At 32.2% G+C, this 25,038-nt stretch overlaps 1 protein-coding gene across 2 annotated transcripts in view; it reads left to right on the top strand.

Moving 5' to 3' along the window:
* The window catches only part of UBA6 (ubiquitin like modifier activating enzyme 6), an 83,862-nt gene that overhangs the window by 51,509 nt on the left and 7,315 nt on the right, over window positions 1–25,038 (top strand). For both annotated transcript variants that reach the window (XM_082390096.1, XM_082390097.1), the window contains 16 exons: window positions 1,261–1,404; window positions 2,937–3,004; window positions 3,714–3,792; window positions 4,915–4,995; window positions 8,841–8,918; window positions 10,424–10,605; window positions 12,164–12,269; window positions 13,820–13,909; window positions 14,149–14,229; window positions 15,206–15,334; window positions 16,797–16,848; window positions 16,936–16,999; window positions 18,316–18,385; window positions 19,833–19,904; window positions 23,125–23,242; window positions 24,428–24,621. In XM_082390096.1, the coding sequence (XP_082246222.1) occupies window positions 1,261–1,404; window positions 2,937–3,004; window positions 3,714–3,792; window positions 4,915–4,995; window positions 8,841–8,918; window positions 10,424–10,605; window positions 12,164–12,269; window positions 13,820–13,909; window positions 14,149–14,229; window positions 15,206–15,334; window positions 16,797–16,848; window positions 16,936–16,999; window positions 18,316–18,385; window positions 19,833–19,904; window positions 23,125–23,242; window positions 24,428–24,621 (1,608 nt within the window). The remainder of the gene's footprint in view (window positions 1–1,260; window positions 1,405–2,936; window positions 3,005–3,713; window positions 3,793–4,914; window positions 4,996–8,840; window positions 8,919–10,423; window positions 10,606–12,163; window positions 12,270–13,819; window positions 13,910–14,148; window positions 14,230–15,205; window positions 15,335–16,796; window positions 16,849–16,935; window positions 17,000–18,315; window positions 18,386–19,832; window positions 19,905–23,124; window positions 23,243–24,427; window positions 24,622–25,038) is intronic.

Below are 25,038 nucleotides of genomic sequence, written 5' to 3' on the forward strand. Positions count from 1 at the left end.
AATGGTAAGAATAGAGCTGGAGAGTTGGACTTTTTGGGTTCAGATCCTGGTTTCACCACTTACTAGCAGTAAAATCTTGAGTAAATTACTTAATCTTTCAAAGACTCAGTTTTCTAATTTGTATGATAGAAATTATATTTCCTAGGATTATTTTGAAGATTACATGTGGACTTAATATACAACTCAAAATAGATGCTCAATCAAATTACCTGATTCTGTTAGCATTCTTGTCATTGTTTTTAATATTATTAGTACCACCAATATCTCTGCATTCAGAAATGCCACATCTTAAATGAAATTGTAATCTGAGTTGAGTTTAGTGCTAAATAGTTGTAAAATAGTGAGATATAGAAAATTGAAATGGAGTGGGTGGAGTGGTGAGTAGATAGTAACCTCTTTTTGTATCATAGATATCTTTGATAATGTAATAAAAGCCTTCCTTCTTCCCCTAAATGTACAAGTACTGTTATTTTACATAGAATTTCAAGAGATTAATTGAGCCCTACTTGAATCCTAGGTTAAGATTCTAGTTACTGATGTTGAAAGAACAGGAAGAGAAAGAGAAGCCAGAGCTCATGAAGAGATCTTTGTGACAAATAAGAAATTGTGCTAAAATAATAGCTCCAAAATCCAGTTTTTTCCTTAAAAATACTAATAAATTTTATTTTGAGAAACTAATAAATTTTATTTTGAGAAACATCATTTCAGTTTAAGTATAATAATGAGAACTTTGTGATGACTGGCTCTTAGATTTGTTTGCAAAAGTGCCATTACTCTCTTAATTTTTTTCCTAAACTGCCTTTTCTTACAATGTATTGCCTCATTTTTTACAGTTTTACTTTTTATTTGCCACTTCAAGCACAAATGATAGCTCATCATCTTTTATGGGTCATTTTTTTTTTTTTTTTATGTAGGTGCAAGGTTTTTTCCATAGTTTTCATTAAAACATGTTTTTTAAAATTCTGGTTGTTTGTCCGACATCACGGTAGATAATCCAGTTAATTCTAAATTGTTCCCTAGTGTAATGTAAAGAGTCAAAAAGCAAAATTGGGCAGGTACTGGTAATGAAATATACTGCTTAAGGTAACTGACATGGAATTGGATCTTTTATTATGAGATTGGGACTTTTTTTTAGGACTTAAAAACTATTAGGGAAATTGAGTAGCTCTTTTAGAAGTTAAGGTATAATTATTTATTGAAATTTTGAGTATACCATGTGAATACTGTTAAGATTATTGTCTTTCGTGGCTTGTGTTTCAGCCTGAAGTAAATTATGACATTGTGCGTTGGCTCTCTTGGACTGCCCAAGGCTTTTTACCCCCACTTGCTGCAGCAGTAGGAGGTGTTGCCAGCCAAGAAGTATTGAAAGCTGTGACAGGAAAGTTTTCTCCTTTGTGCCAGTGGGTTAGTTCTCTATTTTAATATTTTTTTGTGCTTAAGGTTGAATTATTCACCCATATAATGAATGTCTGTTATGAATTATAACATAGTATTAATTAATATATTATAAAAGCAACCTTAAAATATTTTTTGATGCATGAGTCAGATGTGATATGCCACCAAAACTTAATTCTGTAGTGGAAACTGACAAGATCATTTGTTAAGGCTATTGGCATGTAACCCAAAGTTGCATTCTAGGATGTATTCCCCTCATTTGTGAGAGTGAAGGAATGAATTTTCTTATCCTTATATTTAGTTTCCACTACTGTTAGTTTAGCAGTCATATGCTTTCAGGACTCTTGAACTGTTCCATGGAGTCTTTTGGTATCATGAATCTTCAGATTCCCTAGTTTCTAGGTATAAACTTCTAAAGGTAGAAAGCATAGGAATGGTAAAAGTTTGAGAACTATATAGGGTAAAAACATCACAAGATGGAAAAACCCTGGTTTCTATTACCAGAAGGAATAATTGGCAAAGTGTATCAAAGGATACTGTTCAGGCCCTTTATTTTTTTTTTTAATTTTAAACATTTGAATATAACATTGATCTTGTTTTTTATGTTTTAAAAAGTTTAAATTTAGCTTTAATAATTAAAATTTGTAAATTTATTATAGTTTATAATTATTATAATATATTATATATAATATATAATAATTATATATTATAATAATTATATTATATATATTAATATACTATAATTATATTATAATTTAATTATGCTATTAATTAATGTTATTTTGCTGCTGCATTATTTGGTTTATTTTAACACAGTGTACAAGTTCAATTGTAAAAGTCTGGTTTAGATATAACTATTAGCAGCATGGGGAATATAAATTATGTTATTAATATAGATTCTATGTTATAATTAAATAAATAACCATTTATTCATGTTCATGGTCATGTTTATGTTTTTTAGCCATATAAGTTACTTAAAATGAAAATGAGAATGAGACTCAGGGGTTTTTTGCATTAACCTGGACTAATTCTGTTTGATGTTATTTTAAATGCTGAAATTGTGGCTTCCTAGACCATTTCCTCTGTAGTGTATGTAATAATTACAACAGTTTCCAAGTTGGAAACTAAATATGGACTAGGTACTTTCCTATCAAAAGTAAACAAATTATTCAAATGTAGCTGAAATTGAATGAAGCTTCCAGAAGTTTTTATGTAGTTATAAAAAAAAAATAGATTTGGAGGTGAAATTTCCTTTTGTTTGTTAATATTAGAATATATCATCTGTAAGATGGCTAAATGACATGAATCAAATTATATCTTTTTACAGTTCCTCCAGATTTAACCATTGTCTCAGTGAAAGAATGTAAGGAATGTTTATTGCATAAGAAACAATTATATTTTTTAATCCATTATTTTACTCTGAAGCAGCATGTTTATCATTGTTTTCTTTAATGATCATTAAATAACTACAGAAGATAATTACTTTTTCTAGCAATTTAGTTTTCTACATAGTAAGTTATGTTTTTATCTTCTACTTTAAGTTATATATTGAAGCAGCAGATATTGTCGAATCCCTAGGCAAACCTGAACGTGAAGAATTTCTCCCACGGTAATACTGACCTTTTTGTTGCTTTTTTCTTAGTTGTATGTTTATAAGAAGCAACTAGATTAAAAGAGTTTTTGTGCAAACATGCATTTGTTTTAGATGTCTTTTCTCCTAGCTCACTTCTGCAGTCATTTCTTCTCTACTTATAGATTATGTCATAATAATGCAGTATCTCTTTACCACTTTATAAATAATGAATATAAAGTGTCAAATTTATATCATGAGAATGGTTAGGTTTCAGAACACCATTCTGATTTTAGATGAAAACAATTGCTACCTGCAGCTTTTATTTATATCAGTCATTCTTTACCTTTTGGGTCACATATCTCTTTGAGAATCTGATAAAAGCTTATGAATTCATTCTCCCAAAAATACACATAACCCAAAGTTCTGCCTTCAATTTAAGTGGGTTAACAACTTCAAAGCCCAACCATAGTCTTCTCTACAAACTTTTATTAAAAATCCCTGCCTTAAAAATTTTTTTCCAGATAAACTAAAGTGACCTTCACTTAAGTCATTTGGACTTAGAATATTAAGTCAAATGGAAAAAAGAATCAACTGGTTTCTTTATGAAGTTTCTTCTCTTTCAAATAAGATAATTTATCTGTTAGTTTGGAAGAAACTCATTATATTGGTATAGCAGCAATGAAACTAATCTTAATAATGTTTTTTTATTCCATTCTATTTTCTTGGTTTGTATTGTTTTCTACAGAGGAGATAGATATGATGCCTTACGAGCCTGCATTGGAGACACTTTGTGTCGGAAGCTACAAAATTTGAATATCTTTTTAGTAAGTAGGAATAATAATGAGAATAAATAGTACAGTCAAACTGCTATTGTATATCAAATTAATTTATTAAAGGAAATTTGAGTACAGTTTCTAACATAGTAGACATTCAGGAAGCGTTTAAAACAGGAATTTGTAAACTGTACCTGCAGACCAAATCCATCCTGCTGCCTGTTTTTATAAATAAAGTTTCACAAGAACACGGCCAAGCCCATTTATTCAAATATTGTCTATGGCTTCTTTCATACTATAATAGTGGAGCTGAGTAGTTGTGAAAAAGACCATATCGCTTACAAAGCTGAAAACATTCACTGTCTGACCCTTTATAGAAGACGTTTGCCAACCCATCGTCTAGAGAATTACTACATGTAAAGTTAAAATACGAGTATAATAGTTTTGAACATTAAAAGATTTTCTAGAAATACATTAAAAATTGTGGGTTTTGGGGTTTTTTTTGTTTTTTCTTACCAAATGTAGGAATATGTAGGTGGATCTGTCTTTCTTAAATGTCTTAGTGCATTGGCAGGGAAGCTCTCCCCAATAGCATAAGACGACTTCTCCTGCCACTTAGTTTTTTTAATTATTGTAATCAGTCCTAAAAGTACTACTGATTTTTATTATTCATTTTTTAAATAATACTTTGAAAATCAGTATTCCTGAGCTTTTACGTGCATGTAGAATTTATTATTAATTTTTACTTAAAAGTCTTAGAATAGTTATATTCATCAAATGAGTTTAGAAAATTGTCTATAAACAAGTAATCTTTTTAATTATAATGCACTGTTTCGTGCTGTTTGTTTCCATCTTATATAAAAAATTAGTTCAAACTTTGGCTTTTGTGTGGAATATTAAAATGTCTTCTTTGTAAAGGAATTATAAATATTATGCTTTTCCTTCTATGATTTATACATTTTTTAAATTGAGACACTTATAATGATATCATGAACCATTAAATATTTTAAAGTAAAATGATTAAGTTAAGTTACTTTAAAAGTTCAAATTATTTTTAAAAGTATGTATTTATTGTAACTTAGCATTTGAAGAAAATTAAGATGAAATTGCTCTTTAGTAAGTAGATGTTTTAATTTTATTTAATCTGATACATTTTATTTTTCTTCTCCATAGGTAGGATGTGGAGCCATAGGCTGTGAAATGTTAAAAAATTTTGCTTTGCTAGGTGTTGGCACAGGCAAAGAGAAGGGAATGGTAAGATATAAATCCTTGAGAGTTAAAAGTTTATATTTCTTTTGCTGCCCAGTTTTGAATCGTATTTGACTGCATGGATCTGAAGTATTGAGTTTTGAGGATAGGGCCACTAGGCTAGAAATTGGAAGATTCTGATTCTACCCTGACCATTTTTCAAAATTTATGTGACCTTGTGACAAATAACTTGAGTTCTCTGCTCCTCAGTTTCTTTCTTTAATATTGTGAAACTATTATCTGTACTACCTGCCTCATAATATAATTATGAAGATCAAATGTGAAAGGGCTTTTCAAACAATAAAGCACATTAATACTGTTATTTCTATTAGATACTACTTATTATTAAATAAATATTTAAGATGGGTGAAGCTAACATTAGAAAGTTGCAGAGTACTCAGATATTGTTTCAATTGGTGAGTATCAAAAGAAGAGTGAGTACTGTAAACTTTGGTATACAATATAAATTCTTAAGATGATAAATGGCAGTTAACTGGAAAGCCATGTCATATATTTAAATAAAAATGTATTTCATTGATGCTGTTTGCCTTTAAGATGTACACTACAGTGGTGATGTCATAGATTTATCATGGTGACTAATAGTAATTAAATGACTGAAATTTATTTAATAGTTCACATTTTATAGTTTATTAAACTTACTCTCACAGTTACAGGCAGATGTCCTACAGTTATATTATTTCTGCTCAGCATTTCCTAAATTGTGTTCCACAAATGACTATGAGTTCTGGTAGTTTTTAAAGTATTTCTTAAAAAAAAAAAAAAAAAAATCCTTGGTTACACAAGTTTGGATATCACCTACTTTACTCCTTGGAAATTCATAATACATATCAGCATATAAAAGTCAGGAAAAGAACTATAGTAAATAAACCTACTTACTTCAGGTAACAAAACAAGATAAGTTAATGTGGACAGATTTCTAGCCTACTGCAAATGCATAGTCTTGCTATATAAATTATTCTTTTTTAAAGTGTTTACATATGTAGCCAGACTAACTAGAAGGAAGGAAAGAGAAATCCCCAGGTGCCAGGAACCAAGAGGGAAATTAATTCCTGAGCTAAAAGCTGTGGTGACTCACAAGTGTTTCTGTCTTGAATATATGTCCAATACATTAACTAGAAAGAAAGTCATTTGTGAGAAATCATAACTCAGAGCTGCACCACACTGGTGTATGGGGTCCAAAATTATATCATATAAAAACTTCAAGGGCTTTCCTGGTGGTGCAGTGGTTGAGAATCCGCCTGCCAATGCAGGGGACACAGGTTCGAGCCCTGGTCTGGGAAGATCCCACATGCCGCGGAGCAACTGGGCCCGTGAGCCACAACTACTGAGCCTGCGTGTCTGGAGCCTGTGCTCAGCAACAAGAGAGGCCGCGATAGTGAGAGGCCCGCGCGCCGCGATGAAGAGTGGCCCCTGCTTGCCGCAACTGGAGAAAGCCCTTGCACAGAAACGAAGATCCAACACAGCCAAAAATAAAATAAATTAATTAAAAAAAAAAATCTTAAAAAAAAAAAAACTTCAAGAAGAGAAATGAATATAACAAATTTAGGGCTGTTGAAACCTCTAGAGCTCTGATTAAAACAAATGTAAAACCGCATCATGGTGATACTTACACACTGAGAGTACATAGGACTATGCAGAGAAATCAACATCCATTCAAGACAATTCACAATGAAAAATGACAGTCTACTAGAAAAAGGTACCACCTGGAAGAATCAGCCAATGAAAATAGAAGAATTAGCTCTCTAAGAACATAGGTAATAGGAGTGCTACAGATAATAGAACAAACAAACTGTAAAGTTAAAAATGACCGAAGACATAGAAAGAGGAATGGAAACATGAGGGGAAAAGGCACTGAAATTTTCACAAAAAGCCAAGGAAGAATTTTTGTATAATCAGTGAACTTAAAATTCAAATATAGCTGAAGTGAGAATTGATGAAAAGAAGATAAATACCCAAAATATAGTATAGAAGGATTCTTTTTTTTTTTAATGAAAGAGGATACATTTGCGTGGTCCAACATAAGTGTAGTAGAATTTCCAGAGAATAAAGATAAGGGAGAAGAAGTAATATATTCCAAGGATAATGACAAGTTTCCAGAGTTGAAGAGACAAGTGTGTTCAGTTTGAAAAGGTAAACTAATCCCAAACAAATCAAAAGCAAAGATAGAAAGAGAGATTACTTAGTAGACTTCTCATCAGCAATAAATGCACACCTGAAGATGGAGAAGCATATCTTCATAGTGCAAGGGATTATCAACCTAGATTTCTATACCCAGCTAAATTATCTGTTAAGAGGAGAAAAAAAAAAAAGATAATTGACTATTAAAATGATGAAAGATTACTGCTTATTCTCACTGAAAGAACTATGGATTAATATAGGCAATGTGTGAAGCAAGGGTAAGTAGAGGCATTTATCAACATTCTTAGATTTAAATAAACATTGATTTTTAAAACCTTTAATTAAAATATTGACCAGTTTGGGGGTGGGCTGGTTAAGAATAAGTAAAATGTTCATTGATATCATGGAAAATAGAAGGGAGTGTTCAAATATCCTCCAGTTGTTCAGGAGGAAGATGGAGATTTTAATTTTAGATCTTAAGTCACATGTACATGTTAAAATTTTGAATATCACCACATAAAAATAGAGATTTAACTTCCAAATCAGTTCGGTGAGGGGTTGACAGGGGCGTTGAGGGAGGATTAGAATCAAGAATACTTGATCAATCCAGTAGAAGAACAAAAAAAAAAAAAAAAAAAAAAAGAGTGGATAAAAAGTAGGGTTGGGGGAGGTAGAAGAAAAAGCTCTTTAATCAGGAATCACAGTAAGTATACGCTGATTAAGCTTTTTCTTAAAGGACATTTTCTGTGCTTTTTTTTTTCCCCATTTCAAAGAGATACCCTCTAACACATAATTACAAAGAACTGTTGAAAACAAAACAAAGTATATATATATATACATATATATATACACACATATCTATATATATACGTGTATATATATATATATATATGTATATATATATATATATCGGAAATGCCAGCTAAAAGAAAGTGAATGTGTTTGTGAATACAAATCAACATGTAACAGCTGGAACACACTCTGAGAAGTACTGCTTCTAGTGAAATCTTTTACAAATACTAGCTTAAGTGGCAAATGCATTATGAGTACTTTTTAGATTATCTTGGATCTGTTTACTTTAATCTCGCATCCTTTAGAATGGGGGTCTGCAAACTTTTTCTTAACCAGATTGTAACTGTTTTAGGCTTGTGGATCTTAAGGCTCTGTCACAGCTGCTGAGCTCTGCCATTGCAGTATGAAAACAGCCATAAAGTGGCGTGACAGTGTTGAGTAAAATTTATTTACAAAATCAGGCAGCCTGCCTGCACTATAGTTTGTAGACCTCTGCTTTAGCAAGAGCTCCTTTCAAATTGAAACATGGAGGCTTTCTTTCCCAATCAATTGAGATTGAGAATAAATATGTATAGAAAGAAGAGCTAACTCCTCTATGGCTAATCCATTACGTTTCTAAAATGTGATAGTGATGTTAAGCCTTTATTTTGTTACGAATAGTTTAAAAAAAGTTTTGAGTAGGAGTTGCAATTGGTTTCAGCTGTTTTGTTTGACATGTTCCTATGCTAAACATTATCATTAAATATAAGTGTAAAAACAGTAGTATTGGTAACCAGTTTTGGAGTATTTGTATTCTTATAACTTTCACCAGCCAAAATAATTTAGAATAACTTGTGGGAGTTTTAGTCATTCAGAGAAAAGCAAAGTAGATTTAAATTTATCTCTTATGTAATTTCAGCCATTTTTTTCCTTGGTATTAGGTTACAGTAACAGATCCTGACTTGATAGAAAAATCCAACTTGAATAGACAGTTCCTATTTCGTCCTCATCACATACAGGTGTGTTGTTATACTGTTTCAAATTTGAATCATCTGTTATGTTATACAAAAAAGAAGAGAGTTTCCTTTTTATAAATAGAAAATGGTGCTTGAACAAGCATAGTGTCTTTATTTTACTAGAATCTCTCAAATTATCAAATAATGGGAATGACAATAGAGAAAATATATAATTTTTTGATATAAAAATTAGTTTTTGCGTTGATTTTGGGTGTTAAAATCTGAGTTGTGAATGATGAGCAGTATTTTTTTCATTTTATAATCAAGATCTATCTATGTATTTAATTTTAGAAACATCTTAGGATATAAAAACAGGTTCCCTAATTTGAAGTTTTTATAGATGACAAATTTGGCACTGTCTTTTTTGTTAACCTTTATTACAAAACAGGTAAAGTTTGAGAATTTTTTGCTCTTTTGATCTTGTTTGATTAACATCTCTTTTTATTATAAAATAATGCTTATTCTCAGTCTTCTTTTTTATGAAGGTCAAAATATTTAAGTCAGTAAAAGAAACAATTTAGTCAGTCAAGTAAATTTGCTCTTCAGAAATTTTTTTCACTTTGTTGTCCTACAACTCATTGAGAATCTTAGTAAACTAAGAAATGTCATGAACAGAAAAGTAATTAAAGCATACTTTTGTATAGTTATGTAGTGGCATAGTTAACCAAATGACCTCACCTATCCAAATACAAAGAACTAAGTAACAGGGTCTCTCATGAACTAAAATTTATGTGATAAGATTCATTCACTGACATTTGTGCATTTTACTTATAAAAGAACTGTTAAAGCCTGTTTGTTTTACACTTCTAACAAAGTTTACAGTTTGTATGTATGAATGCTAATAGCACTGAGAAGTAAAAACATGTCCGTCTAACAGTAGATGCATTCGTTCAAGCTGAATGATCTATAGATACTTAGTGTCAGAGCCAGTACTCCCAAATAAACTATGATAACACCTGAAATGACACCAGTGATTTAAAAATGATCACTAACTCTAAAAGAAAAGAAAGAGTACTCTTTTTATAAAACTGAAACATATATAATTTTTTAAATATTTCCATCCAGAAATGGTAAAATTTTTTAAAGATTTTAGTATCAAAATATTGATATTAAGTTACCATACCTCTGAGAGTTCATATTCTGTAGAACTTGGATTTCTAATATTTTACTGAATGTGTTCTCATTTTTTTTCTAGGCACTTACTCGATTCAAACCTCATTACTAGGGAAAAATGTACTTTTAATTAGACTTTTAACTAATATTTTAAGAATTACAAAGCACTTAGCTATAAAATAGAGGTTGTTTATATTTTTATTAATAATGTATGAATTATTCTAATGTGCATTACTAAATGCAGCATTACCACAATGAATGTAATTTCCACAAATTAAAAATGAAAACTGGTCTCATTATGTTATTCTTCATATAAAAAATGTTTTAAGTTCAATCATGGTCTATTTTTCCTGTTTACCATTTATTTCTTCTGTTTTTATATGTTATTTGTCTAGAAACCTAAAAGCTATACTGCTGCTGATGCAACCCTGAAAATAAATCCTCAATTAAAGATAGATGCACACTTGAACAAAGTATGTCCAGCCACTGAGGTGATTTACAATGATGAGTTCTATACTAAGCAGGATATAATTATTACAGCATTAGATAATGTGGAAGCCAGGAGATATGTAGACAGGTATGTTCTTGAAATTCAGGTTCATAGAAATTGTCTCTTTTGTTTTCACTTCATTTCTCATACCTATTTATGGAAAAGTTACTGAATTTTCTGATTATTCTTTATGTTCCTATTATAGTTCTCCTCGAACCCAAGCCTTTTGATGATTTCCCATTAGAGACAGGATAAAATTAAAAATCTTTAAAATGGCCTAAATGTTTTTCATAGAGTATCTGCCACCTGTCCACCACTCCAGCTTAAAATTTACTATTTCTCCCTGGCTCCCCTTATTCTAGCCACACATTCTTTCTTTCAGTTCTTACAGTGGGGGCATCTAACACTTTTCACCTCAGGGACTTGTACATGCACTCTTTCAACCTCAGGAAATTATGTTTATCTTGTTCTAAAACTCCTGACCTCAAATCTGCTTACTTACTCTTCACTTCCTTTAGTTTTTTCTCTCATCCTTTCAGTTTCAGCCTGAATGTCTTTATTCAAACAGACTTTCTTTAACCCCTGAATTCTAAATTAGATCCTCCTAAGATAATCTTTCACAGCACTCATTTTTCTTTCATATCACTTATTTTTTATTGACATGCACATTTATTTAATATTTGTTTCCTCACTAAATCATTTATTCAGTTATTATTTATTTTCCCATCACTCTATCCTCAGTGCCCAATACATGGTGTCATTCAGTAAATATTTGTTAAATAAGTAGATGAATAAATGACTATGATGTATACACCTTACATAATCTTTCTTATATCTTTGTATGACTCTCTAATGTTAGGGTGCTAGAGCAGATTTATTAGCAGGAAAATTTACCAGTTGAGAGTACGGTGGAAAGTTTGTAAACATGAGCAGAGAAAGGCAAGAAAGAAACTTTAAGAAATTAAAGTGTGTTGAATATAGGTATCATAAGTATTGAGAAAGAAGGTTTGGGATGAAGAAAATGTTGAAAAGATATAGTGAGGTAGAACTTATAGTCAGAAAATAACCAAAGAAGAAATAGAAAACAGGAAAAGAAAGGGTAACACTTTAAGAGTTAACCCAGAGGAAAAAAAGTTGAAGCCCAAAATTTGATAGGAGGTTTTATTTTGTTTTTTCTTTTTTCTTATTGAAGTATAGTTGATTTACAATGTTGTGGCAATCTCTGCTGTACAGCAGTGACTCAGTTATTCACATAGAGACATTCGTTTTTTGTATTCTTTTCCATTATGGTTTATCACAGGGTATTGAATATAGTTCCCTGTGCTACACATTAGGACCTTGTTGTTTATCCATTCTGTGTAGGAGTTTTAGAACAAGATAAACGTAATGTGTCTTGTTCTAAAACTACCAAACTTTGGGAATGGAAGGTAGAGACAAAAATTGCTAGGGTGAGCAACAAAGTTTGTGGGAGGAAGGGGATGGTAATAATAAATGGGTTGTTTGGTGGTCATGTATCTGTTTCCTAAAGTGTTATATCCAAGAAGTGATCAACATGTGAAATGGTCAGTAGAAATTGGTAAGTTGTCCTCTGCTTACATTGTTACTGCTCACTTTTATGTTTGTTACCCATTTTCTTTTCACATAGCCGTTGCTTAGCAAATCTACGGCCCCTCTTAGATTCTGGAACAATGGGCACTAAGGGACACACTGAAGTTATTGTACCTCATTTAACTGAATCCTATAATAGTCATGTAAGTGAACCAGTTTTTTAAAGTAAATATCTCTTCTTTATAGCTCATCATTTTTATATCTCATGGTTTATTTCTCTTCATTAGTCAGCAAATTTGGTTTAGCATTCCTAATCCCTTCTGTTTTTGATCTGCCAATGATGTCTGTGCATATGTGTATAGACATTTTTTTAAATGTAGCTGAACTTATTTTTTTAATCATCAAAATTTTGTTTCCGGTCTTTCTGGAATATTATTCTTGTGTTTACTGTTTGTTTCTCAGAGCTTCTTGATTAGTTTTTAGCAACCTTTGAACTGGTGACCCACCCAAAATCTTACTGAAGACTCAGTTTCTCCATATGAGGGACCAAGCCATTTATAACCATATATTTTATACAAATGATATAGGTGTAACTTTTTTTTTAACCTCCACAAGTGATTTTGAGATACTGCCAAATTTGAAAATCACTGGTCTAAGAAATGTAGGCTTGGGGATTTAAAAAAAAAGGTCAACCCAAGTTGTAAAATTGAAAGAAGAATATTATTTTACAAGCATAAATATCCCTTTATTTAATGGATATGTTTGGTTTAGAAAATTTTTTTAATTTTAATAAAATTTGTTTTCCCCTTTACTCTCATGCAATCAGAAGTTTATATAATAAAAACACTATAATAGACAAAATTGATAAGTTTGATTTGAAGGAAATTAGGTGGAGAAAATCATGATATGCTGGGATCATACTAGAAGATTTTCAAAGTAGGGGATGTTACAAAATTCTGAAAGTTCCCTTGATTCTCTCATTCTGCCACATCTTTCCCTTCTCCTATACATATATTCTCTAACTTCATACTCAGAAAAACTAGAATTGAATACTCCATCTGGCTTTCCTTTTTGGTTTATAAAATATTCCGTGGTATTTTATAGATCAACACACTAAAATAAAATCTCTAAGTAAAAAGATACAAAGTAAGTTGTTTTAGATTGGGTAAGCCAGTAAGACTAAATGTACCAAATGTACCCTTTAAGAGAATATGGATTTCTTCAATGGTACTTTTTCACATGACACAACATGGACATTTGCCATTTATTTAATACACAATTTCTGCAAGAAACTATACTAAGCATCAAGAACATACGATTCCTGCTTACAAATATTTTTTCTCCCTGGAGAAAGAAACTCACGGTATGTGGGCACTATATTGGGAATTCTTGAATTACTTTTCAAAATGCGGAATATTTAAAGTGTTAAATGTCACCTTGATACTTGGAGAAAAAAAAAAAGGTAATTATATATGATAGTCTGCTATATGAGTACTACATGATACCAAAGGAGTGCACAGATAATAAGTGACAATAGAATTCGTGTTTGTTGTTACATTGCTATAAACACGTGGGTTAAGTGTCAAAAGAATAAACTTTTCCTCTTAATGTGTAGGAGAAAGAAGATTAAAAAATGTTGGATTTATTTTATTTTTGAATTTTATTTTTTAATGGTCTTAAAACACTCAAGTAAATTCATTCTATAAAAAATTATCATTGCTTCTCTTAACTGTTGTCATATTTTATAAAATAGCGGGATCCCCCAGAAGAGGAAATACCATTTTGTACCCTAAAATCCTTTCCAGCTGCTATTGAACACACTATACAATGGGCAAGAGATAAGGTAATAAAGATATTTTTTAAGAAATTTTTCTTTGAAGTAGGAAAGATGATATTTCCAACTTTTTTTTTTTAATTTTTGAATTTTATTTTATTTATTTTTTTATACAGCAGGTTCTTATTAGTCATCAATTTTATACACATCAGTGTATACATGTGAATCCCAATTGCCCAATTCATCAGATCTTTCCAACTTTTAAATATACTTTTATTTGTAATGTGTTTTCCTCTTTTCCCTTATAGTTTGAAAGTTCCTTTTCCTACAAGCCTTCGTTGTTTAACAAATTTTGGCAAACCTATCCATCTGCAGAAGTAGTCTTAAAGGTAAAAATCAATGCACTTTTTTTTTTAATTGAAGTATAGTTGATTTACAATGTTGTGGTAATTTCTTCTGTACGGCAAAATGATTCAGTTGTATGTATATACATTCTTTTTCATATTCTTTTCCATTATGGTTTATCACAGGATTTTGAGTTTAGTTCCTTGTCTTATACAGTAGAACCTTGTCGTTTATCCATTCTGTATATAGTAGTTTGCATCTGCTAACTCTGACACTTTATGTCAGTGTAATCTTATTTTCAAGTTGCCTATAAATAGTTTACCTCCTTAAACAGAGATTATACATTAATATTGTATATAGTAAGTATATGGGGAATCTCGAAGTTAGCAGGTCACAAATAACCCTTCATTTTTAATTTGGTCAAACTATATGGAGTTGCAAATATTTTACCATGTTTGACTCACAGAACAGCAATTCATATGGTTCAACCTAATAAGAATTTGATAAATGATAAGAGAGCTACAAATAATAAAACAGATTGTTAAGCTCTTTGGAAAAAACTGAGGTAAGTTTTAGTGAAAATTTCAGGAGTAGGAATGGTCTCAGATTTATTAGTCTCATGGTGAGGGCAACTTCAAAGCTGTTTTTTCACTTTCCTGTAATCCTACACTAAAAAGGCCAACTTTTTAGTGTAAAATATTATTCATAGCACTTCATATAGTAAGTACATATATAGTACTAACTTACCACTAGCAAGACATGAGGATAACTTGGGAGATAAGAAACTTTAGAGTTAACATTTTACATGCTATCTTTTCCCATTTCCCCTCCAGAAAAGAAAAGAAAGAGGGAAAGTAGAAAGACGAGGACAGGGAGCTTGAGGTGAAAATAATAAAATCATAAGACACATGAGCTGGCACTTCAAACTTTGGCTGACATTTCCTGGGAATATGTGCGTGTGTGTTTGTGTGATTAATTGGACATGTATTTGCTTTGTTTTCTTTTTTCCTCTCATTCTAGAAGATACAAACTGGACACAGTTTAGAAGGCTGTTTTCAAGTTATTAAGTTACTTAGCAAAAGACCTAGAAATTGGTCCCACTGTGTAGAATTAGCAAGATTAAAGTTTGAAAAATATTTTAACCATAAGGTAAGTGTACATTATAAAACATTAAGAAAAAGTCTAAACTTGGCTCATTTAATTACTATGAAATTAATTTCATTGACCTGAAATGTGTGCTCTTTCTTTCAGGAAGCTTTTCAGAAATTAGTAAGTTAACTGAGAACAAGTGAAGGGCACACAACTAATTTCTCCCTGAATATTACTGATTAAAGAATGCATTTAAACTCCACCCATTGGCTTGTCAGTTATACATTTAACTAATCCTTGTCTTTCTGTGTACAAAATGGGTTTTAATAAAATAGGGGTTCCTTCTAGAGAAGAAGGAATACATTTAATCAGTAATCATAAAGAAGTTTGTTGTTCAGAGTAAAGCAAGAGACTGAGAGAATAGAGATTCCATCAGAAATTTTGTTGGAATTTTGCCTTCCCCGTATATATCTAATAATCACATTTTGTCTGTTTCCTCATTGTAAAATGGGAGTAATAAATTGGTGCCTGACTCATAGCATAGTGGTGAGGATCAAATGAGTTAATACATGCAAAGTCTTTAGCATAGAACCTGGTCCATCCCATAAATATTTAGTGAAATATTAGCTGTTATTCTTACTCCAGTTACATACAGAAGTTTGAATGTGTCCTGCACTCTGTTTAGTCTCTCCCTCTCTTTAGGCTCTTACCTATTGGAATATAAAATAAGCTCATCTTTTTAAAGTCTTTAAATTATACTTATTCCTGTTTTTCACTTCCTTTTTTGCTCTGCTTCTTGGAAAAGTGGTCTATACTAACTGTTGCCATGTCTTCATCCAGTAAATGTGTCTTCTTTCCCCACGACTATTGAAATTATTCTTACCATGACTATCAGTGACCTCATGTTTCAAAATCTACAGAACTCTTTTTTGTCCTTATCTTCTATGGGTTTTTTAACTTTTTTTTATTGTGGAAAAATTCAACCACAGAAATAATAGAGAAAATAGCATATAATTAATATCCATGTATTCCTCATATATTTGTCACCCAGGTTTAACAATTACCAGCTCATAGAAAATCTTATTTCATCTATAATCCCACCTAATATACCCTCCCCCTAGATGGTTTTGAAGCAAATCTCAAGCAGCATATCATTTCAAAATATAAAATACTATGTATTTTTACTGTTTTTTTTTTTGCTTGTTTTAAGGATTAGCTCTTTGAAAGGAGCAGAATGATATGTAAAATATGCCACCATTTGTGTAAAAGGGATAAAATAATCTATATTCATGTTTGCCATAGATACAAAAAAAAGAAAAAAATCTATAAGTGTTGATAAAAAATAGCAATAGAGATTATTCCGAGTTGGGGTGGGGGGCAGTGACAGGAGAATGGACAGATTGAGTACAACGGTGACTGGAAGACTTCACTGTATATCTTTGTATGTATGTTGTTTTTTGGGTTTTTTTTTACTTCATTTAATATTAAGTAGTGATTTTTTTAAATTCAATTTTTTCTTTAGGCTCTTCAGCTTCTTCACTGTTTCCCTCTGGACACACGATTAAAAGATGGCAGTAAGTATATATCAGTGTTGAGAAGAAAGTTTAATGCAATTTATTACTGACTGCTGACACTGAAAATAATATTTTGTATTTTGTTAGGTTTGTTTTGGCAGTCACCAAAAAGGCCCCCCTCTCCATTAAAATTTGATCTAAATGAACCTTTGTAAGTATATATATCCAGTTTTATATACATCCTTCATTGTAAACTTCTTAACTGTATAGGTTTACACTGCAGGGTGAAAACTGCAGTCTCTTTAATGTTAAATTATTGCATCCCTGTTAACCTAAGAGTTAGCATAGCATTTTGGCCAACAAAGCCAGCCACAGTTCTTCTCCCCACACATAGGTGAATCTATTTATTTACATGGTAAATAATCTTATTATTTTTGTCTTCTCTAAAGTACAACCAAAGTGTCATCTCCTTGACTTTATTCATTAAAAAAGTAAAATGAAGACAGATGTTTTCCTATTTAATGAAGTCAGTATATAAGAAACTTTAGTTAAATGGGGGAAAATGATCACTACTAAATAACTCCCTAAATAATCTCAGGTTAATTTTCAAAGGAGTTGATCTTTGAGTAAATACCTGTATATCCTATCTATATTAGATATGCATTTTATACACAAACACACTTATATGTATATATTTTAATTAAACACTTCGCTTGTTAACCTTCCTTTCAACAAGTAATTCTGTGCTTAGTTTTTTCCTCTGGTGCTTATTCTAGTTATCTTATCCTGATTGCTGCTTCTTTTTTTTTTAATACATTTATTTATTTATTTATTTTTGGCTGCATTGGGGCTTTGTTGCTGTGCTCGGGCTTTCTCTAGTTGTGGTGAGCGGGGGCTACTCTTCGTTGTGGTGCGCGGGCTTCTCATTGCGGTGGCTTCTCTTGTTGCAGAGCATGGGCTCTAGGTGCACGGGCTTCAGTAGTTGTGGCTCTAGAGCACAGGCTCAGTAGTTGTGGCGCCTGGGCTTAGTTACTCTGCGGCATGTGGGATCTTCCCGGACCAGGGCTCGAACCCATGTCCCCTGCACTGGCAGGTGGATTCTTAACCACTGCGCCACCAGGGAAGCCCTGATTGCTTCTATAAAACTTACCTTTTTTGTTTTTAAACAAACTCATTTGCTTAGTTTGAACTTATTGTACACTCTTTAAAACCAAGTTTGTAATATTTTCTTATGAATTAAAATGAATTTTCTTTCAATAATTTTTCTACTTCTGGCCACTTCTTTTCCCAAAGTAGTCTTGATCACTACCTGAATATTAGTGCTTATGAGGATAAACATGTGATGTTTTTTCTTTTATAGCTTCTACAATGCCTTGGTCTAGACCAGAATTTCATTGCCTAACTTTAAAAAAAATAATCCTGTAACAAAAATTCTGTAATTACTTATCTTCAGCATTTTAAAGGCTATAGTTTCTGGTAAACATCTTTGAAACTGTGCATTCACACTTTATTTTTTAATTTCAAAAGGCACTTCAGTTTCCTTCTGAATGCTGCAAAATTATATGCTACAGTCTATTGCATTCCATTTACAGAAGAGGTAAGATATTCTTCAAGCCCTAACAAGTAATAGAAAAGGTTAGAATTAGATGACTTAGCTAGTTGCATCATCAAAATGTGTTTTATGTTATAAGAATCGTTCTTCGATATAAACTTCTCATTTTGTTGTAGTGTTGCCCATTCTAATAAAGCAGAAGCTAAAATCTCATTGCAGCATCACTAAGTAGAAGAAAGTCACTTTTTTTTTCTGAACTTAAGTAGTGAAACAAATATTTGTAAAAGCAGTCTTACTTTATTTTTAAAACATTTATAACCTACTAACTTTAATTATTGTAATTACTCTGAAAACCCAAAGTGACCTATTTCATAACAATTTTTAAATATTTCTTAGTGATTCTGTTTGTTAACATTTGTTTGGCTAATTTTTGTGAAATTAACCTGCTTTTCAGGAGATTTGAAAATGCTACCCTACATTGAAATTTCTTAACTTTTATCATTTATACCTTTTCTCTTAGACATCGTCTTCATTGACTCATATGTAAAGGGATCTAATACAGTTTTATTTGAAAGGCAGGTCTGCATTAGTGAATTTTCCTTCTCAAATGCATAATAGAGCTAAATAAATTGCTATACTTTTAGGTACTAGGCTGAATGGGAAATATGAGCCAGATCCATAACTAGAATTGGCTATTTTGGATCTAGATAAAAATGCCTGTTGTACATTAATCCCTTTTGGAATTAACACGCAGTAAAATATACCATAAATATCTGGTAAAAATAGTGGCATTCAGTTGGGTATTCTTTTTGTGAAAAGAGTGATAATTTTGTGATGAGTTGTAGGTGACCTCAAAAGCACTGTGTCTCAGTTTTTCCTAAGTAGATTCTTAATAATAAACATGTATGTAGCCTTAAATTCATCTAAGTTTATCCTGAACCATTTAAATATTTTCCTGCTTCCAAAGGTATGAATTCCATTTACTGTGAGTCAATGTATATTGAGTGTAACTTTCCCCAGGGAACTTTGTAAAACAATGAAGAGATAGTTCCTGATCTCAAGGCACTCTGTCTGATACAACCAGTCCTAAAACTACCTTTTTAAAAATTTGTGGATGGACTTCCCTGGCAGTCCAGTGGTTAAGACTCCGTGCTCTCAGTGCAGGGGGCATGGGTTCGATCCCTGGTCGGGGAAGATCCCACCTGCTGCATGGCACGGCCAAAAAAAAAAAAATTTGTGGAAAGAACTAAGATTTCATGTTTGTTAACTAACAAGCACTTTTTTACACACACAACACCCCCACTTCCCAGCCTTTGTGGATGGTATTTCTATAGAAATAAAAGTAAATGTCACAAACAGACGTGGTCTAAACAGTTATATCATAAATTATTCAAATATTTCGTATGATAAAGGACCTTTTTTAGGTTGTTTTTAAGGTTTAGAATTCAGAATTTTAAGAATATGCTGATAAAATTACTGTTTTAAAAACCAGGACTTATCAGCAGATACCCTGTTGAATATTCTTTCCGAAGTAAAGATTCAGGAATTCAAACCTTCCAACAAGGTATGTGTACAAGTTCATTCATTTAGCAAATAGTTATTGAACTTCTGCTTGTGTCAAGTCTCATTCTAAACCTGGAGAAGCCAATAGGAACAAAACAAAATTCTTGTTCTTGTGCAAGTTGGGCCAGAGGCAGACTATAAAAAAAGTGCCAATAATTATGTAATATTGCATTATGGGCATAAGTGCTAATAAGAAAAAATAAAACAGGGAAAACAAAGGGTGATGGAGCTGGTGTCATCTTATATGAGATAAAAGGGGAAAGCTTCTCTGATATGGTAACATTCGAGCAGAAGCCTGAAGGAAGTGAGGGAGTGAGCCATACTGTTATCTGGTGAAAGAGCAGTACAGACGGCAGGAACAAGTTCAGAGAAAGGCCTTGAAAGACTTTGAAGGCCAGAATTTTTCTGGAGGAGAATATGCAAGAGGAGAGTGGGAGATAGCGAGATTGGAGAGGTAGTGAGGGTTATAAGTACTTCATGTATTATTATGAGATAAGAAGCCAGTTGAGGATTTTAAGCAGAGGACACAACCTGACATATTTAAAAGGATGACCCTGGCAATTGTGTTAAGAATGATTAGGACATGAGAGAGGAAGCAGAAATAGCTATTAGGAGGTTATAGGCAAGCAATCCCACTACTGGGCATATACCCTGAGAACACCAGAATTCAAAAAGAGTCATGTACCAAAATGTTCATTGCAGCTCTATTTACAATAGCCAGGACATGGAAGCAACCGAAGTGTCCATCAACAGATGAATGGATAAAGAACATGTGGCACATATACAATGGAATATTACTCAGCCATAAAAAGAAACGAAATTGAGTTATTTGTAGTAAGGTGGATGGACCTAGAGTCTGTCATACAGAGTGAAGTAAGTCAGAAAGAGAAAAATACCATATGCTAACACATATATATGGAATCTAAGAAAAAAAAAAAAAAAGTCATGAAGAACCTAGGGGAAAGACGGGAATAAAGACACAGACTTACTAGAGAATGGACTTGAGGATATGGGGAGGGGAAGGGTAAGCTGTGACAAAGTGAGAGAGTGGCATGGACATATATACACTACCAAATGTAAAATAGATAGCTAGTGGGAAGCAGCCGCATAGCACAGGGAGATCAGCTCAGTGCTTTGTGACCACCTAGAGGGGTGGGATAGGGAGGGTGGGAGGGAGGGAGACGCAAGAGGGAAGAGATATGGGAACATATGTATATGTATAACTGATTCACTTTGTTATAAAGCAGAAACTAACACACCATTTTAAAGCAATTATACTCCAATAAAGATGTAAAAAAAAAAAAAAGATGATGGTAGTTTGAATGAACCATCAAACAGGGGTAGTGGGTAACAGGGAAGTTGTGGTAAGAGGTTGGATATTGTGCACATTTTGCAGTAGCCCTGACAGGATTTGTAAGGAATTGGTTTGAGTGTGTAAGAAAAAAAGATTATTTTTTTAGTTGAAAAAAAGAAGCAAGCTTAATCACTCCGAGTGACAGGGAGAAGATAGAAGAAGTTTGAGCAGAGAAAAAAAAGATGTGAAATAATTGCCTAGGGGAGTGGGAAAAGTGGGAAATTAGAAGATGTTGTAGAATTTCGAGATAATATTTAAGATCCACTTAATGTTAATTCCACTTAATGTATTCCACTACATGTGGCTGGAGAAAAGGCATTTAGCTGCTTGGGTGCTACTGTAGAATAGCTGGTAAATCGGATTGTAACAAGGGTTGTGATTTTGTCAGGCGAATATGTTGGAAGGAGAAAGGGAGTATTAATAAAGATGGAACATGAAATTTAGGCAGGGTAAATAAAAAAGTTTGAAAATACTAAATATTTTTCTTTTTCACATGTTCATTATGTGCCTTTTCATATGCACTCTAAAAAATAAACCACAGAACAACCTGCTGTTCCCTTTACCTTTAGCTATACTGGAAAATGTGGAGTAATGAGTGCCTCCCTGCAAAATTCAAGTAGGAAGTGGTGTGTGCAGTCTTCGACTCTGCATTTTTATTTTAGGGGCAAGGAAAACTTGTAGGCAGTTCATTTTGTGCAAGTAAATAGGTTTTCTGAATGAAATGTTCATGACTTGTAGTTTATCAAGAACAAAAGTACAGAAAGGAAAAACAAAATTCCTATATAAAGAAGATTCCTAGCCCATGTTTCTAATGGGCAAAACTGCTAGACAAAAGCCAAGGAAATATGCATCAATAACTTTACAGGTCTCTACTGCTCTTCAATATGTTTTCTAGCTTGAATTGCTTCTTTCTGTGTCGAAGTTTTGGCGTCATAAATTACCCTGAGCAATTTTAACATGACTTATGAGCTTTTTCACCACTCCTTGAAGCAGTTCCCACTGAAGCTTCAGCGTCTGGCACTCCTAGTTAAAAGATGCCACAGCCAAAAAATATCAACTACACATTCTGGCAAATAAAAATTACGGCTTCCCTGACTCCTTAATATTTCTCAAATATTTATAATCATATTTAATATGTAAAAATGTGAATTGAATGTGTTTCTTTAATAAGAAATAGTATTTTAATGATGATGTGTAGCTAGTTTCTTGGTTTGAGAATATTAACTTCACTGCCCTTGTGTTTAATAAGTAATTTCTTAAAGATAAATTACTTATATGTGCTGCCCTAAGCATGCAACTATATGAAGGAAGACATATTCTTTGGGATAGAACTTCTTTTCAGCAGTCAATAAATATTTAAAAGATGCCCATATTATATATTTTGTGGATTTCTTCAATTTCTTTGGAGACAGAAGACAGCTCTGCACTAGTTAGAGGTATGTAATTTGGTTTGAAGTTGATTTGTCAGAATCACAAACTGTTGATTAACATTAACTTTATTTTAGTGTGGAATTTTAAGAGAGAGTTGTATGAACTTAGATCTTATAAACTATTCAGGAGTATTTTTAACACCCACTATGAGCGGTTTATTTTAGATATATTGAGGTTATCTCAGTGAACAAGATAAAGATCCCTGTTCTCATAGAGTTTACATGTCAATGTGAGGCAGTAGATAATAAATATGTAAATAACATAATATTACTTAACAATAGAAGGTGTAAAATACATTGGACCATAATGATTAATAATCTAATTAAACCAATAGAATGTTTTCGCTTTGTGACTTATTTGATAAAAACAGATTTGTTAGTCAAACTTAGGTGTAGGATGTGATATCATTAATGAATATACATACATATATTTAAAGGTTGTTCAAACAGATGAAACTGCAAGGAAACCAGACCATGTTCCTGTTAGCAGTGAAGATGAGAGGAATGCTGTTTTCCAACTGGAAAAGGCTATTTCATCTAGTGAAGCTACCGCAAGTAAGGGGAAATCTTTATAAAAATGTTTTGAACTAAAGGGATTTTTATTTTCACTAAGCTGTACACTCAGAAGGTTGTGGGATTAAATCATAACAACAATAATAATGATATTACTTGATTCCATGATCATATGAAAGTCACTGTTCATCTTTAACTGTGACTAAATTCATAACTTTCTCCACCATTTCCCTACCGTAGAAGGCTGAAATGTAAGTCTGCTTTGTTTTTGCTGTTCTGATTGTTTTAGTTCTTGAGATTCTATTGTGTGATTCCTTTTTAACTTATGGCTAGCATAATGAAGAACACATGGAGTCCTTTGGAGACTAACCCTGAGATCCAGTGAAATCACTTTAGGAAAAAATATCATAGACAGATTTCTTCTTGGCTTCTTAGTCTCCATAATTACACACAGGGAATACAAACCTGACCTATGTACACCCTTGCTAAATGGTCTTAAATATAGGGAAACTGAACTTTTAATTCCTTAAAAACAGATCTGTATTAGCTCATGTTTTTAGACCCGCTCAGCACCTTTCTACTACATAAATCAGCAGTTTCCAAACTTTTGAGATTTTACACAAAGACCAGTAAAATTCAGGAGAAAAGCCTAGATTAGCCAACTATTTATTTTGCAAGTAAAAGGTTTATATCCTAAGTTAATAATTATAATTCTAGAAAAAACATATTGCCATTTCTTACTTTCTCATTTCATCACAGATTAAACTACACCTGTCTACAGAATGATTTGGGGAACCACTAATCTGGAAATCTTTCATAAAGACACTTATTTTTATTTGACCAATATACCCTATTCTTAGTTATCAGAGGTAAAATGTTTCAGAGTAGTATTTATGAAATCAATTTTTGAACAGTACCCAGTGTTGACTTTTTTATTGTAAGCCACTTAATAGCAGATGTACATGGCTTTCTTATTTTTATGTTTTTTTAGAAAGGTTTTTTTTTTTAATATTAAAACTTCTAATTCAGTGGTTTTAAAGCCATCATTTTCATATCCTTCAGTAACTTCAGTTCCCTGGATGTTGTTGTTGTTGTATTTTTCAGTCATTTGCAAACCTAAACAAAAAGGAATCTTTAACAGTAGTGAACCCACACTGCCTTGCTTTTTACCTAGTAAAGCCTTTATCACTTAGTAGGAAACTTTGTTTTTCTGGTTGTTGTCATCAGGTGACCTTCAGATGGCAGCGCTTTCATTTGAAAAAGATGATGATCGTAATGGACACATAGATTTCATCACAGCTGCATCAAATCTTCGTGCCAAAATGTATAACATTGAACCAGCTGACCGTTTGAAAACAAAACGCATAGCAGGTAGAATTATACCTGCTATAGCAACATCCACTGCTGCAGTTTCTGGCTTGGTGAGATTATGATTCTTTGAAAATGCTTGTTATTCATTGCTTCTTTTCTGTCTTCCCTATTACACCACCCCAAACCATTCACTCAGAGATCTTAGAGAAGGAGGGATACATATTGATCTTATAATTTAAAATTGTAAGATATTTCTGAAAATACAGTAATCTGTATTTTGAACTTTTACAGATAATACAGACATTTTAATGTAAAAAAATAAGCTCTGTCAAGATAGAGTATAACTTTTCTTACAGACAATAATCCTCTTCATCATCTTTGTATCCTCTGTACAATCCAAATGCTCTATTTTTCTTGAATAAAATGAACTACCCTAATCTTTACTCTTTGATTATATTGGATTTTAGTTCTTTGTCTTAAAATAAATGTAATTTCTGTTAGTGATTTGGATTTCTTTAAATTTAGTC

The sequence above is a fragment of the Balaenoptera borealis genome, assembly GCF_965194805.1.
Source record: "Balaenoptera borealis genome assembly, chromosome: 4".
In the NCBI taxonomy this organism is placed as follows: Eukaryota; Metazoa; Chordata; class Mammalia; order Artiodactyla; family Balaenopteridae; genus Balaenoptera; species Balaenoptera borealis.